Source organism: Choristoneura fumiferana, chromosome 17 (genome assembly GCF_025370935.1).
Source record: "Choristoneura fumiferana chromosome 17, NRCan_CFum_1, whole genome shotgun sequence".
Classification (NCBI taxonomy): Eukaryota; Metazoa; Arthropoda; class Insecta; order Lepidoptera; family Tortricidae; genus Choristoneura; species Choristoneura fumiferana.
This window is the reverse complement of record NC_133488.1, coordinates 2,122,685-2,139,645: the sequence shown is the minus strand read 5'-3', so window position 1 is coordinate 2,139,645 and position 16,961 is coordinate 2,122,685. Positions and strand designations below refer to the sequence as shown.

Sequence of the window (16,961 nt, the reverse complement as noted above, 5' to 3'; positions counted from 1 at the left end):
CCGAAAAAAGTTTCTCGATGAGGGCTACGGTATAGATGTCGCTAGCGTCACTGCTTAAGTGGCTAACTAAGAAACAAACAAGCTGAGATATGAGGTGCATAGGGGAAATTCGTGTCTGTACCGTTGACCATCAGTGGTGTAGCGGTATAGCACGCGGTACGGAATACCGAGGACCTGGGTTCGATTCCCAGTGGTGGTCTTATTTTTCTGGTTTTTCTGTGCATCTATATTTCAGTTTGTATTTTCAATTTAGGTTTTACGGGATGACCGTAAAAGTAAAAATTTGGAATTGAAATAAAAAATACAAAAAGATTCCAAAAAACCAATCTTAATTGGTTAGAAGATTTTTTTTATGTCAGGTTACATTAGTTTTAGGAGATTGATGTGTTTCTTTTTTGCGACGTGTAGGCATTGAATATATAGGTACCTACTTGAAAGTTTTCTCTGTCTTGTCGCCCAGTTGATCCTAATCTTGATTTCCTTTTATATTTTCATAACTGTCAATTAGTTTTTGGGAATATACTAAAATTACGTTCATGTGTTTTTGATGGTCTCCAATCCGCTTTTCTTTTATGAAGCACCCGTATGCCATTGTAGCAAGGGAAATCTGACAAGTGCGTTTTAAGGTTTCAGACATTGAAGGGGTGTTAACTGTACCTAAGCTTTAAATGTATTTAAGTATTACATTCAGGAAGTTATGTTCTTCTAATTATCTATGTAATTAGACGTCGCTTTACATCAACATTCTCTGCGGACAATGCTTGCAAAATTGCTACCTACAGCTGTGTAACAGACGGTTGTAACAGCAACATTTAGTTTAGTCCATTTTAGTAACAACATTTAGTTTAGAGACTTAAACTTTAGACCTATGAGGGTTTCTTGACAGCCGAAAATTCGCTAGATGGCGTTAGAATCGAAAGGTCCGTTTGACTTCACATTACAGTCTTACTTGTACGCTCGTTTAGTTTTGACTAAACACAAACGTAACGCAAATGTTAAAGTTGTCAAACGGACGTCACGCCAACTGGTCAGTGACAGGAGCCCTCATTATTATAATCAGCTATGCAGCTCTCCACTTCTCCTTGTCGGTTGTTCTGGAGAGCATTGCTGAAAAGGGTGTTCTGATGATTGGATGTCTCGTCATGCAATCAAATTGGTTATCTTCTCCTTGATCTAGTATCGTGTAGTAGACGGGGTCTTCACACTCTTCACCCTTATTTGTCAGTATCCCTAAAATTCGCACAAAGCGTTCTCGCTCGTCCTTTATTATTTGGACAGCTGATGAGTGGAACGTCCTGCCAGCGTCTTCTTACAATTTGGCCGTTTTTAAATCTAGGGTGGGATGGGTGGGTAGGAATGGGCGTTTATTAGACAAGCGTGCGCCATCTTCGTCCACCTTTTCGCTTACCATTAGGCGTGATTGTAGTCAAATGTCAAATACAAGCCTATTTCCGTATAAACCACCACAGGCAGACACAGGCGGTTTCCACGTGACAGGCTTAGCCTAGTGTGGAACCAACGGAAACCCTACTTGTAATTTGTTTTTGCTTTTAATAAACCATTTTGATTTTTTTTTTGTAAACATCAGGTGGGATAGGGGTCAGTCACGGTCAGTTATATGTAAAATAAAAAAAACAATAGTAGATTGTACAACAAGAGCATAAAACGAGCCATTTTACCCGAGGCGTTCATATAGCCACCCGAGCCGGTACGGCGAGGGTGGATAGACACGTCGAGGGGAAAATGGGTTTAATGCTCGAGTCTTACACTCTGCTTTTCACTTCGATTGCGAGGAAATGAAATAGCAACAGTGGAAACAATGATTCACTTTCTATGTACCTTTTATTTTTTATGCATTATTATAATAATTCCATTATTTTAATTTTACTGATTTATTATGATTGATTTGATTGATTTTTAGTTGTATATAAATTAAAAATTATTAAAAAAATATATAGTAACTTTTTTGTTTGTGGCTGTTGACACCTGATTACCTTGGTCTTGAGTTGGTATTACAGGAAGATTTTATTTTATGTACTAGAGCATAAAAAGTCATTTTATGTCGCCTAGATACAGCATAAACACGAACTTTACGAGCATGAGAAATGAAAAATGTTTTTCTTCCAATCCAAGTTTGTCCAAGTTGCCTATCGGTATACATAATGTGTTTCTTTTCCAGCAGCGGTACCCAGACTACTTCGAACAGCTACCGCATTGCTGTGCAGGAGTGCGAGGGTTACGTCCAGATGTTAATGGAGTTCAATAACATGGGCGACTTGATGCGCTCAGCCATGACTAAAGCACTCATCAACCCACAGGTAATCTGATTTTGCTTTTCAATCCCCGACGCAAACGAGGGATCGTGATTTTCATTCATAACTATTAGTACCCGAGACATCAATGTTTAACGAAACGACTATTAATTATCTTGACGTTTCGGCCACATTGCAGTGGCCTTGGTCACGAGTAAACTGAAGCATGTAGTGTGTGTGTGTATGTGTGTGTGTGTGCGCGGTATGGGTGTTGTAATAATAGTTATATAAGTAATACCCATTATAAGTTTGACGCCAAATGTCTGTCTGTCTGTCTATGCTATCGTAGCTCCTAAACGGATGGCTATGCTTAAGCCAAAGAGAGACAATTTTTAGTATTATGTCTATATCTGCGTGCGCCTTGGGGCACCCGGCCTTAGAATGTCCCCCCTCCTCCCGTGGGTGCCGTAGAAACCGGCTGAGGGATAATACCAGAAGGTGAGCAGCGGTGTCTTCTAGGCAACCTTATTTCCTTTACTATGATCGCCAACCCGCTTGCCATGCGTCGCGAATTGGAGTATTAACATCCCCTCCCCCCAAGGAATCTGGTCAAATTACAACTAACCCGGGTCTTTATTTCGAATTTAATCGTATGAAAACATTGTCGCATCATGTTTATCTTTTGTATTAAGAAACGTAACCACCTCAATCTTATTGTTTGTATAAGGCAAGACCACAAGCGGTGAATCTTATTATTTATGATTATGAATGTGTATAATAATCATGCGGTTTTCCTCAATATGGCTTCCGCGCGCTGCAAAAACAACGGATAGAGTCGACCTCATGATTATATTTCAATGAAAAAATGAACTAAATGCGAATTTGGCTTGTAAATACGGTCACTGAACTGTTGGTAAGAAATGTTTCCAGAAAGTGTGCGGTTAAATCGAATTTTAAACACTCTGGGCTCGATTGCACAACAAAATACGAGTAAATAGACATATGACAATCGCAGTGCAAATATCACAGAACAGAAGTTCCGTAGTAAATATCTTTAAACGAGCAATCCTTGTATATTTATTTATTTCGGGGATCTCGGAGACAGCTCTATAACGGATTCGATGAAATTTGTTAGGTGGGGGTTTCCAGAGGCGAATAATCAATTTAGCTTGGTCTTATTTAATTTTCTGGGATGTGAGTTTCTAGTTCAAGCACGAGGGAAGCTCGGTCGCGCAAGTACAGCAATTAAAATTAACTGTCAATTATTTAAAACAATATTCTTGCATTTCCGTCATAGATTAATAATTTGTAATGCATGTCTGTCTGAGTTAATATATGCTGTACGGCTACTTGGTAGAAAAAATTGATCATTTAATGTACACTCAAAAGTAGTTTGCTAATGTCGTCGTTTGGAACTCGAAACAAACGATCGGTTTTCTTTTTCTTTCTCATTAACCTTCAGATAAATGAAGAAAACCGACTGGTTGTACATACAGTAGGTCGGTGGATAAATGTCGTTGAACGTATGTTCTAAATCACCCTTATCCCATACAGATGTACAGAAACTTGGTGGAGCCACCGTTTCCCGAGACAGAGTATGGCTGCTACATGGCGGAGTCGAATAAGATGTATGAAAAAGCTCTTGACTCGTTTCCTGCGCCGGAACCACCTGACCAGTGAGTACAAGATAGAATTATATTTTCAAGAACTTATTGGTTTTTAAGCCGTGGGCTGGACGTCAGTAGGCAGCGGAATGACGGGCGTGTTTTCTATTCTTTGCTCAGCTGAGACTAGCAGCATGGTAGTCACCAGCACACGCAATGAACAGAGAAAACGTCACCTGCTCGCTGGCGTTCAGTTCGTGTTTTTACATTTATCCAACACGTCAAATTCCTTCCAGATACCGGCACCTGCCAGCGCTGGCGCCGCGACTGACGCACTACACGCTGCTTGACGAGTTCATATTCTGGACGTTCAAGTACGAGTTCCCGCAGAACGTGGTGTGCTTCCTGCTCAATATGCTGCCGGACCAAGATTACAAGGTTAATATACAATTATATAAAATTTTATTTTTTTAAGATTGGTTTTTGGAGTCTTTTTGTATTTTTTATTTCGACTCCAAATTTTGTTACTTTTACGGTCATCCCGTAAAATCCACATCGAAAATACAAACTGAAATATAGATGCACAGAAAAACCAGAAAAAGAGACCAGCGCTGGGAATCGAACCCAGGTCCTCAGCATTCCGTGCTGCGTGCTATACCGCTACACCATCACTGAACCAGTGGATCTATGTTTCAGTTTGTATTTTCGATGTAATTTTTTTAGGCTAGTAAAGTTCGTATGATGAATGTAGGCGGCATAAAGCGACTTTTTATGCTCTTGTGCATAAAGTATAGTCTTCTTTCAAGATCTAGGCAATCATGCGCTAACAGCCACGAACATTGTTTTTTTTTTAAATTAAGTTATATGAAAAAATAAAACTATTTCATCTTAATTTTTCCTATAATTCATGTTTGTATTACTAAATTGTTGTTTAGGCTATATCTTCTTTCAAACCGGCAGCTCTCGCGTTGCACGCGTTGTAGTTGGTCCACCTATTGGGAGACCTGCCAACGCTGCGTCTTCTGCTTCGTAACTACCACTCTACAAACTTTGTCTCTAAAAGTCTTAAAGTACATTATCATCATCAGACCAGCCGTAGGACGTCCAACGTTTGGACATAAGCCACCCATAGACCTCCAGCTGCTTCGGTTGTAAGCTGCCTGCATCCGCTGTGAACCCGCGGCTTTAACCTGTTCGGGATCCGTCCATATCATTGGTAGACGTCCTGCCATCCATTGTGGTGTCCCCCCACGTTATACAAGGTACTAAATGAAGGGCGTACTAACTGTAAAGTTTGTCACCCCCAGGAGCACCTGACCCGGACGTTCGTGATGCACTACGCGCGCATCCCGCTGGTGCTGGAGGCGGCGGGCGACCCGGACACGCTGTCCAACCGCGTGGTCCACATGTCGGTCCAGCTGTTCTCGAACGAGGCGCTGGCGCTCCGCTGCGTCCAACAGCTGCATCTGCTCCACGTGATGGTCCTCTCGCTGCGCCTGATGATGGGAAAGATCCTCGTACAGAATACCCTCCACGATCCAGATAAGAACACGCATAGAGTCATAGATTGCACGAAGAGGGTCATGAAGGAACATTGCTACTGGCCGCTGGTGTCGGATTTTAATAATGTGCTCTCGCATAAGAGTGTGGCTTTGGTGTTTTTGCAAGATGACGCGCTGGTCGATATGTGGTTCGAGTTTTTGTCGATGTTGCAAGGTGAGTTGTGATTTTACGTATTTGAATCCTACTTTCGGAATGATGAGTATAGCAATAGTGCTTTCCTTGGAAATTTCTATACGAGTATGATTGTTTTCTGTATATTATTAATCAGGCGTTGTATTGTACTATGAGTGTGTGCGTGTGTCTGTGTTTGTTTGTGTGTGTGTGTGTGCGTGTATGTTTGTAACTCTTTCATGAAAAAACGCCTGGGTGGATTTCAATTAAATTTAGTATGTAGGTGGCTGGAAATCTGGAATAATATAATTCGTGACTCCCGATATTTCTACGGGATAACATACACGATTTTTTTCTCTGTGTATCTGTTTTCTGTATCGCTTACTATTTCTGGTGTACAATAAAGTCTTTGTATTGTATTGTATATATTGTAAAAATGTCAACTTCTAAATTAGAAATTTTCAGGACGGATACGAGTGCAATTAAATAAAAGCTTGTGAAATATATGCTTTCAAAGACGCTCGTGTTCGTAGGCACTTTTCGCTACAAAGTAGAAAATGCACGTTATCAGCTATGTTATAGCTTAGCTAATTAGTCGTGTTTATTGTAGGTATATTATTATTTACAGAGTCCAACCCTCTATTAAATGGCAACTCTACTCTAGCCGCACGTCTCATACAAATTTTACACATTGTTCAAGGAATGAACGTGAACCTCCGCGAAACGGAGGGCCACATCGAGTTCGAGCCGTCTTCCTACTACGCGGCGTTCTCGTGCGAGCTAGAGGCGGCTGCCTACCCGATGTGGTCGGTGCTGTCGCATCTGACGGCGCCCGCGCACGCGCCGCTCGCGACACGCATAGTGGCCGCCGCCTGCGCCAGGCTGCAGCACTGGCTGGACAGTGTGCACTGCACCACGCCCAGGGCAGACCAGGTAAACACCGCGCACCACGGATCTAACGGATGTGGCTTTATCGCCACCGAAAGCGGAACCGGAACCAGAATCGGAGCCTGACTGATAGGTAGATCACGTGACAAGCGGGGCGATGAGCGAATGATTGGGATAAACCTGTTTGTTTTTGATGTACGCCGCTCAAGTCCCGCCGCCGCGCTAAGCATTGACATCCGATATAACTTCCGTTTCAACAGTAACGGAACGGAAACCGAAACGGATGTGTAGTACCAAGCAGAAGTTCCGACTTAACGGAAACGGAACCGGAGCTCTGTAACGTCCCTGGTAAACAGGGAGACACTGGCTCTTAAAATTACCCCATCGTCGTCAGCTAAGAGACAGCCACTGCTGCGGAAAATCTAAAGACATCTGCCTTTTTCTTCTCCTTAAAGTGCCACTGGAGGTTGGGCATTAGCTCTGAAAATGAATTCCCGTCTTGAGTCATCCGGAACAACTGTTCCAGAGCAGAGCAACTGTTCTGATCTGCTGATCCAGGTCCACTCCCTAATTTCGCAGCCATTATTTGTTCCCTCTTCCAGGAGGCCGTTTTCTCTGTATTTTGCCCATCAATATTAGCTACTTGCTACTCATATCTGTCATGGCGAAGCTTGCGCCCCAGATATTCCACCTGCCTACACTTACAGTTAAACGGTGTGTATCGGACCGGCAGGCCCACTAGAGAACTTCAGCCAAACCCTTATAATTTTGTAAAAAAGCCTCCGGCTAGCATTGATACTGTTACATCGAAAATGACGGGCTTGTTATTAAAACTCATCTTTCGCAGGCGCAAGTGATGCACGCCTCGTTCCACTTCCCGCTGCACCGTTACCTGGCCGCGTTCCTGTGCTGCTGCGTGAGGACCCTCGGGGTGCGCGCCGCCGACGTGCTGCCGCCGGCGGATCTGCTCGCGCTCCTGGCTTTCCACCCTCTCAGGGTCCAGGTCAGTAACACATCTAACTTCCGAAGACACTGCGATGTACTGGATGGATCAGCTGGGATGTTCATGCGACATGCAAAGATACCATGCATTTTTTTTAATCTTTCGATACTTCAGCCATCCAACGTGGTATGATCTTGATATATAAATTATAATTTAGCAATGAAAAGATAAACTTGCTACTGGTTTTACTTTTAGATATTGCACGGTTCAGGCGGTAATTAGAAACCTTCATGTTAGAAATAATCGATGTATTGGTAAAACTAGATTCAGAGACAAAGAACTTCGTACTTCATTCTTTACCGCGTATGTAAGGCTAATAAGATGGGTAAGGCCCAAATGCGTGATTGGATTATAATTGCAAATAACTATTTTGTGTATTTTTGCTAATTTCTTCATTATTATTTAACTGAATAAAGGACGATGACTGGTAAAATTAGCATCAAATCTACTTATGCATATGAGCGACAAATTTGACTTAAATAATAATTATAAAATGACTTTCAGTTTGAGATCATAATGCATTGTTCTGCTAGTAGCTATTCAGTTGGTGGTTCATTACTGATGGTTGAATACGAGCGATTAGAATCTAACCAAATACAGAGGAAGAAATAAAACACCAGGTAATATTTAAATACGAAAACTTTATTACTAAAAAAAACCTTATTTTAAACATGAGTACATACGGCGCATGAGCTCTCTAGAACACAATTCAATTTTCGTTTTAAAGTCGATTCACTGATTACAGTTCTTACAAAATTTGTTGCATTTCTATCTTAACACGTATACGCAATAGCTTTGTAAATAAAATACAATAAAGTTCCCGAATACGGACTAAAAAGTCACCCACCCTATTTACCTTCCCAAAATACAACAAGGATAGGAACATAACTTCTCCACTCAAGTTGAGTTTACATCAATAGAGACATAACGGCACTTTTCAATGTTGTTCCTTATAATTAAAAACGAATTGTGACAGAAACCCGCGTGCTATACAAAGTCTTACACTAAAGCCGCGTTTCCACCGAAAGGTACGCAATATTTAGCATCATTATCTATTACCTCTTAATTTACACAATGGTGGTACAGTCAGCATCGAAAGTAGCTGGCTACTTTTGTACTTTGTCGTTTTACAGCCACGTACTTAGCGCCATACAAGATTGACAAATGTGTTAATGTGACAGAGTACAAAAGTAACCAGCTACTTTTGATGCTGGTGTACGTTACTGGTGGAAACGCTTTTCTATCGTCGCGAGCTGTACTTACATCCGCTTAGGTGAGATTTGATGGAACAGTAATTAATTAAAGGATGTAGTACTTCTCACGGCGCTCTCCCAAAACCCACCGAAACGTGAAGCGAATGGAGTTAAACTAGTTGATCATCAGTGGCAGGAATTCAGTTGTGTTTTCGTCCGGGTTCGGCGGTGGATCGGCGCGCACGTGGCGCGAGAAGTCGTAAGTGAACAGCTTGACTGCGATGTAGCCGCCGGAGCCCCGGGCTCCACGGTGGATCAGACCAGCACCGCTGGCTAAGGCTGCACCTGGAGAGAGAGAAATTAGGACTTGTAGTGTTTTGGCTTGAAGAAAGACTTGAGATGAATTAGCAAATTAAAAGTAACCGTTAATCTACGGGCTCGGTTTGTTAACGACATCGGTGATGTTATGATATTTCTGTATTAACCAGTGATGCGATGTGATGGACAGTAGATTAACATATTGTATATGAAGTAATATTAAACTGTATTAAATACACCTGAGATAGTTTTAGATGTCAAAGTACTTTAATGTAAATATTTCACAAATCTTCTATTAAAAATCTACGTTCTTATCTAGTTGGTGCATGTAACCACAAAATGGACTAACAAACCTAATTTCATTTGATTTATGTCTGACTGGGGCAGAAAAACCGGACAAAAGTACAAACTGTAGGACAGACAGCGGCATCTTCGTGATAGGGCGACGTTAGAACACCTTGGGTATGGAAAACTTTAAATGGCTTGGCAGAGAGAAAACTTACATTGATATTTCAAATTACCTTTCATGGGTATCACGGGCTGTATATCAACGAATGGCACGGTGCTCTGAGCCGCGTCTGCCTCGAAGTCCGAGTTCACAAACTCCACGTATTGGTCGTGTTTGGAGTCCACCGGCAGCGGCGTCAGGCTTCGAGTGGGAATGTCCGGCTTGTATAGGTCTAGACGCGATCTGGAAACAAAAAAGATAGCATCATTTTGAGAGATGTATTATTGATGATGATGAGTCATGTATGTACAGCGATCACATAACTTTGTTGGTAGCCGTAAGTTAATAATATGCGTTTACTAATACAGTTTGTTATTAGCTAAGATTGCTACAGCTGCGCCGAGCAAACTCAGCCAAGGTCGAGTTAGTTACTTGGAATAACGTGACTACTTGAAGTAATGACTGCTATCATTGTAATAACACCTATGGAGCTAAATCATAGGAATTATTGAGTTATGGACATAACCACCGGGATGACACATTAGCAGCAAAACCGAAATTATTTCTTCAAGTAAAATCCGCGTGAAATTTAAATGGCCACTTGAAAATAATTTCCCTCTAACATTTGCTAATGAAAATCAAACATAACACACCGTGTGAATTTTTCTTGTTGTTTCACGGGGTTATTAACACCTCTGTCATTTAGATGCCCTGTTTTTGTTACAGAATCCTACACTATCATTAAGTAAATAAATATCACGCAAAATAAATTGTTAAGTGTATATCTTGGTCGGACTTGCGACTTGTTGAGGGAAGCCAAGAATAGAAAGTCAAACCGTAACTAGAAGTAGGCCTTCCGTTCAGGAGTGGGCGGGCTATGGTTGTTGATTGTTCGATTAAAATGCATACCTGGGCAGTTCAGCTCCTTCGGTGTTGTCGTTGCTGATCCATTGACTCCTGTCCGGTGAGAGACGGCCGGTCGTGTAGTTGAACGGCGTCGAGCGAATCTCGAAGTGCAAGTGAGCGCCGATCATGCTGAATCTGAAAAAGATAACGCTGTAGTTTAGAAACGAGTCAATATTTGAAACACTACAGCTATCAAGTTAATTATCTAACACGTTAAGTATTCTAATCGATCAGTTGCAATGATATATGATCCAACTAGAAGTACCCAGTTCATGACTATTTAATACTAGCTTTTGCCTACTAAAATAATGTCCTCTCACCTGACACCTGTCAAAATGTGTCCCAAAGGCGAATCCAGCTCATCCAAATCGATTGCTCTCTGCTCATAAGTCAGCGTGTGGTAATCCAGGCCTTCTCTCACGCCGGGATCCGAAGGGTCGAACTTGGCGACGGGCACCCACTCCCCTGGTGTCACTGAACCCCGCTCACCCAGCAACCCCTCGCTGATCTGGAGGTGGAAGACCCTCCCTGACTTGATAAGACGTACGCCTGTTACTACCCTGCAAATTAAAAAAGAGTTTTTGAGTTCGTTGACGCTGGTTGCTTTGCCCAACTGCGAAGTGTCTGCTGTGTACCCAAATAGATGTTTTAATGAAAACTAAATCCCAGTTCTCAAGAAAGGCTTAAAGTAGTATAACACCTTCTAGATATTAAACGAAACCGCCACTTACCTTGTACCTGTTAAACGAATAATCAAAATCCAATTAATGGTACCCAGTTTTTGTCCTATAATCGATGTTATTGTTTAATTACTGTTTAAATATATTTGAACACCCGCACATCCTGTACCGAACATGCTGTTAGTGGAAATGAAAGCCAAGCCGAAGAACCCATAGCGATAAAACCGAGTTTAATCGAGTCTACTGAACGTTCTACTGCCGCTCGCCCTTTTGCCCGTGCGTCGAATCGAAAGCTAGGTGTCGCCTGAACCCTTTTTAACCTGGTTTTTATAACTTGCAAGGAGGTTATGGGTTATTCAAGTATTGCGTTTAAATTTTGTAATTATTGTAGTTATTTGGAGAAGAAATTTAGTTGGGAGGATATTTAAGACTAAAGTTAGTTTGTCAGATTTCAGAAAGGAAACTATTGATAAAAATCATCCTGTTTATCTTGCTGTGTTGATTTTCAATACTTTCGAAGAAGAAAATGAATTGTTGTTTATGCCCGTGAATGTCATCAATACTTGAATTCCCCATTACTCCTCCGCACTAAGAAAACCCCGGCGTAATTCACTGACTTTTGTTTCTGAATATCCGCGACTGCTTCCCTCATGCTGAAGAAACGTTCGGCCGAGCCGACCTCGTCCTCGCATAGACACATGCAGTACGAACAGTGGTGGAGGCTCCAGCGCCACCACGAGTCGACCTTGAGACAAAAAAATCTGTTAAGACTTGGGTCGGGATTTGAGATTTGCTTCTCAGCGTACTTTCGCTTCACACTAAACACTCCTTGATATGCCCAGAAATGAACCAATTATGTAAGGAATATAAAGTCAATCTTCTCAGCCAAAATGTAGGGGAGACATAAATCAATATAATATACTTGATTTTGAAGCGTTAATTTCCGAGCAGAACTGTTCAGTAGCTAATGCGATCAATGATCTAATTACATTCATTCCCCCATCAAAAGACTTAGGCATCTAAATGTAACCCTACATTCTATCGCTATAGAAACTCCCTAACAGAGATGTGCGGGTGTCCCTTTTTAGGCAAAGGGACTAACTTGTTGTTCTTGACGTCAGATGTAGCGTCCATGAGACTGAAGTATCGGTCCGACTCAGCTGCCGCCTCGTCGCAGAGGCACATGCAGTACGAACAGTGCCAGAATAGCCAACGCCACCACGAGTCCACCTGAAATCCTTTAGTGTCAACTCTTGCGTTCTTTCTATTTACCTGGTTTCCAAGATTAGCACCGATTATGTGTTAGTTAAAATTTCTGTAGAAGTTAATTTATGCTTCTGATTGACTTAACGTCGCCATTTGTTATTGTATTGACCTCGTTTTACACCCGGGTCAAATAGATAATAAACTGGACAAGAATTTATAACGAACGCTTCTGTCGTGATTGAGAAGTGGTAATTGTTTGTGCCAATAAAAGCATTGATCCAGTTTCAAATCGTTCTCACCTTGGTAGTTCCACGCGTGCAGGAGCCGACTTTGCCGAGAGTTCGCCCGTTCTCGTACTCGATCCACTCGTACCGCCTGATGCTGTTGCGACCCTGAAATAATTTATGAAACACTAATGAATGAATCATTCATACTGTAAGCTAACTTTTTCATAATGCAGCAATGTTTAATATGATTCTTGGAAAAACCGTTACGCAGCTGGGTCACGTATTATGAATATGTTTTTTTTTTTCTGGGAATGTGCAAATGTCTCGTCTTTTATCTACATGCACGTCAGTATCTTAACTTTTTTACTGTCTTTGCCAGTACCCAATTTTTGTTTTTAAACATATTACAAAAAACTTACCGCTGGACAAACCCACATATCAGAATCGATATACTGGCAATCGATGATCCTCCCGTTGCAAACAGTCTGCTTAGCGCAGAACTGCTCCTTGAAACAGCCATGCCTCGTTGCCAGGGTATAGTAGGCGCAGTTGTCACGGCAGGTGCCGTCAGCGTTCATGTCTACTTCATTCTCGATGTAGCCTTGCAGGAGACGGGTCACTTGGGCATACGTTTCTCCTGGAAAACGGAAGATGCAATGTGACTTTTGTACTTAACGCTTTAGGTACTTTTTTATGTAACCCTTTTGTTTTTCCTTTTTGTACAATTAAGAGTATAAACAAACAAACTTTTCTGGGTGGAGTTGTAGGTATAAAATTCACATAGCAGTCTTAGATTATCTAGAATCAAGCATCAGAAATTTACCAGACTGGTTTTCAATATCACTGTTTAGTTAACCTTTTGGTTTAACTGATAAAGTTTGTGTTTTGTAGCCACTGTTTTGTACAAATAAACGTTTCATCTTGGTAAAAGTTTTGTTTGTCATGTTAAATTTGGCTTCCATTTTCAATCAGCTCTTAGACTTACATATCCATATCTGTGCTTACCTTCTTTGTGCTGCACCGGGTCGCACCTGTACAGCCCTCGTCTTGCCATCGCCATCGCTGATCGGGCGGCGGCGGCGGTTCTGGAAGACCGCTCAGCGTATCTCTGGCGCGTCAGACTAGCTTCTTCTGTGAAGTTTCCTGTAACATGAACCATATTAGGGTTTGAGTTTTGCTAAGTAAGCTGGTGTTTCTTTTTCGAGGTTTTGCGCGTGTGAAGTTCACAAATTAAATTTTACCGTTTTTACTTGAAAGAATGCCCCGCTATGGTGTAGGGATTCTTCTCAACTTTAAAACCGGACACGAATGTTCAGTATTGGCGATTCTATCACTTACATGGTTATTTTGTTCAGACGTTTAGAGAGATTGTTCTGAATGGTTGAAGGCTGGGACTACTGTCTGTACATGGACGACAGTTGCATTCATTGGTCCATCTATATGACCTTTTAGAAGCTACATATAAAAGTGTTGACAACGATAGATATACTCTGATCCTAAGTGTCCTAGGTTCAGTGCACGAACTATCAACCCGTCCCCTTCTTCCGCCGTGTGTGCGAGCGTGATAATGAGTGTTATAACCAAAGGACACGTCACGTCGGGCGGGAAGTAGGATGCGTGTGCGAATGGGTTCAAGGTCTATGCAATGTTGGCTAAAGAATCAGTGTGGTATCTTCTTGGAATTGGTTTTAGTGAGAATTAAAAGGCGGAGGCGGTCGGAAGGGATCGGTAATATATCTCTAGATTGTAAGTTCCTAGTAAAAATCATTTTAAAACCCTGGAAAGGACATGAGTTAGCATTGTTTTTATCCTGGAAAATTGTATAGTTCCTGTTACATAATGATAACGGAATGGTATTTTTGTATGAAACAAAAAAATGTTACCACACAATACTTAAATAATTTATGTGTATAATGATGTATATATTGATTTGTCTTAGTGAAATTGGGGTGTTACAATTTTCGGACCTCTAGACTTACCTTTTCCATATATTTTAAGTAGCATCCAAGAGAACTGCATCATGGCATATCCTTTGATCTCGGTCAGCGATATCGTGTTGTACATGTCATAGATCAGCTGATGCGGTGACATTTGTAGTTCGCACAGGTCCGGGTGTCCCTCCTGAAGCAAATATGATAATTGAGGATGATTACTAACTATTTATTCAAAAAATAACAATACTAAAGTGACGGTAACTTATTGCTAGTTGAATATCGCTTCACGGCTAAGCTGTTGAATGAATAATATTGTTCATTAGCGGAACGGTGGCTTCATTTCCAAAAGTGGTTAGAAAAATATGCTACCAGCTAGGTAGGTATCTTCTTAAAAAAACTGGTTTTGTTTGTGCTGTTTAATTCCAAGCTGACTTGTGTGTAATAGTTTAAAGGTTCCATGTTCTTTTAGGAAAACTCGATTATCTTTTTGCTTTTTATTACCTAGTTCATTGTTAATATGACTGCTATTTTACCGTAATATTTTCTAAGAACATTGTAAAAAAGAAACACTAAGGTTAGTGACTTGATCTGTTTATTTCCGTGAGTAATGTTGACAGTTCGGCGTGTGCGGCTTTGTTTGTCTCTGCTCTGTACGTGATGTTGAGAATAAATTTGTTTTCATTGATAGTGGACAGTTAATACGCAAAAGGCAAAAACGGCTGACAGTCAGAACGATGAGTAATTGAAATATTTAGTACAGCATGATCAAACAACAATATAAGCAATATTGGTTCGCTTTCGTCAGAAGTTTGAATATTTTTTTGCTAAAACTTTCGACTACGAATTTATTGTTGCCGCAACGGTTCGTAAAATCCTTTGTCTGACGGACAGACGGGAATGACGAACTAACCCAGAATTAACATAATGTCATCTAGTTAAATAAAATGCTTACCGAGAGTGTCATATGATGATTCTAAAGTCTTTGTTTCTGAGTCAAGATAGCTTGGTATTTTCTTGGTATTCTCATTATTGTTGTCTATGTTATTAGAAGTAATAAATACCAACTCGGTATTTTAAAATTTTGCTAGAATTTTAATTGGTTTGCTAAAACTATGTTTACGAGTTCAGTAGTAACTTTTAACATACAAATGTAATCAAGGACGTATAATAGGTATACTTGAATTTACCCACTAATAAAAGTTGAAAGTCTGTTATGAAACTTATGAATGTATTTCGTGTTCGTACACTGTCATGTTAAAGTAAATTTTATAAACATTAGTTAAGCGTTTGATTGACTTTGTTTACCTATCTAATATGTCGTTAGAGTTGGAGGGTATGAAGCCTAACAATGGCTTATGCGTATCAAAATAGCCCTCCTTTAATCACTTCCAGTGATTAATTCCCTCGACAAATTATACCAATTAAAGCCAATGAACAGAGACGGCACGATAGTACGTGTTTTCATAACACACTGCCCATATTAATTTCGGTAATCCGGTACCGAAAATGACACATTAACGTTCGGATTTATAAACACGATTGTTTGAACCGGGTCACTGACACCCTTTAATAAGAGTCAAGTTGCAAATTCCGCTTTGTTGTTGACAACGTTATGTATAACTTGCGTGTGCTAATTGCTACTTACTTTGCCCCAATGAACTCAACATGTTTTAGTAATAATGTTTCCAGTCTATTTCAGTGAGAATACCCACACATTTTTGACGTAATTTTCATATGTTATTTCCTTGAAGTACGTTACGGTCACGTATATTACCTACCTGCAATGACGCTCGGAACAAATCGCCGTGCTCTAGCAAATCGTCGAGTTTCCTCACGGCTTGAGCCACTGACAACTTGGGATCCATCAATACCACTTCGGCCAAGTCCAGCCACTCCCGCACGGGCGCCGGAACGGCCCCCGGCGCCGCTTGCCTCTTCACGAACTCCATAAAGTTCTTGTACAATCCGTCAATGACAGTCAGTTTTTCCGACGCTTTCACCCACAGCCAGGACTCCAAAGGCGGCCGCGGGGGCATCCGTACGGCTTCGAATCGATCGTTGAACGCGGCAAACGCCTTTGTCAGCTCTATGTCTCCCCCTAAGCCGGCGTTTCTCCATTCTGGATCCGTCACGTTAACCCACAGGTCTCTCTCTAGCGTGTAGAACTTGTCGCGTACATGGTCGACGGGCGATATGTCGCCGAGAGCGATTGTGAGAAGCGCGAACAGCGCGGCGAGTCGCATTGTGGCTGTCTGTCGCCGTCGGGTGACTGGCGGGTACTGACTGCGAACGGGGAGCGGCGAGGCTGGGGACCGGCGGCAGGGAAGCGACCATTCGATATCGACTTCAATTAAACGTTTTATTTTCTGTCACCATGGGTAATACAGTGGGTATGGTTTAATTGGTGCGATATGAAAAAGTCACGTACAGTTTGGAGCTATCTGTTAGCTACTTGCAAGAAACTAGTAGGTATGTTATTACCTATAGTTAAATTTAGTTGTTTCCTTATATTATATGTAGCACCTATATATAGTCAAACTCGGTGACTGAAAGTTAGGTATGGGAAAAACTACAAGTGGGAGTTATTGCTGACTCCCGTCATTTTAACGTCCCCTTTATAACAAACTA

The 16,961-nt window shown here is 41.3% G+C and overlaps 2 protein-coding genes across 4 annotated transcripts in view; one reads left to right on the top strand and one right to left on the bottom strand.

The window, feature by feature from the left end:
- Positions 1–16,961, top strand: part of Ubr3 (Ubr3 ubiquitin ligase) — a 111,800-nt gene that overhangs the window by 56,319 nt on the left and 38,520 nt on the right. The window contains exons 4-9 of the mRNA XM_074100400.1: positions 2,180–2,318; positions 3,807–3,928; positions 4,153–4,294; positions 5,164–5,572; positions 6,231–6,463; positions 7,266–7,421. Coding sequence (XP_073956501.1) covers positions 2,180–2,318; positions 3,807–3,928; positions 4,153–4,294; positions 5,164–5,572; positions 6,231–6,463; positions 7,266–7,421 — 1,201 coding nt within the window. The remainder of the gene's footprint in view (positions 1–2,179; positions 2,319–3,806; positions 3,929–4,152; positions 4,295–5,163; positions 5,573–6,230; positions 6,464–7,265; positions 7,422–16,961) is intronic.
- The window catches only part of orion (chemokine-like protein orion), a 32,992-nt gene continuing 24,073 nt past the window's right edge, over positions 8,043–16,961 (bottom strand). Inside the window, exons 1-10 of one of the 3 annotated variants that reach the window (XM_074100927.1) lie at positions 16,112–16,635; positions 14,379–14,520; positions 13,405–13,542; positions 12,819–13,036; positions 12,472–12,564; positions 12,069–12,196; positions 10,607–10,846; positions 10,290–10,421; positions 9,454–9,623; positions 8,043–8,959 (exon numbers count right to left, since the gene is read on the bottom strand). In XM_074100927.1, coding sequence (XP_073957028.1) covers positions 8,790–8,959; positions 9,454–9,623; positions 10,290–10,421; positions 10,607–10,846; positions 12,069–12,196; positions 12,472–12,564; positions 12,819–13,036; positions 13,405–13,542; positions 14,379–14,520; positions 16,112–16,576 — 1,896 coding nt within the window. In that variant the 5' untranslated portion in view covers positions 16,577–16,635 and the 3' untranslated portion in view covers positions 8,043–8,789. Of the gene's footprint in view, positions 8,960–9,453; positions 9,624–10,289; positions 10,422–10,606; positions 10,847–11,583; positions 11,712–12,068; positions 12,197–12,471; positions 12,565–12,818; positions 13,037–13,404; positions 13,543–14,378; positions 14,521–16,111; positions 16,636–16,961 lie in introns of those variants that run through there. The other 2 variants (XM_074100926.1, XM_074100925.1) reach the window with 2 other exon arrangements.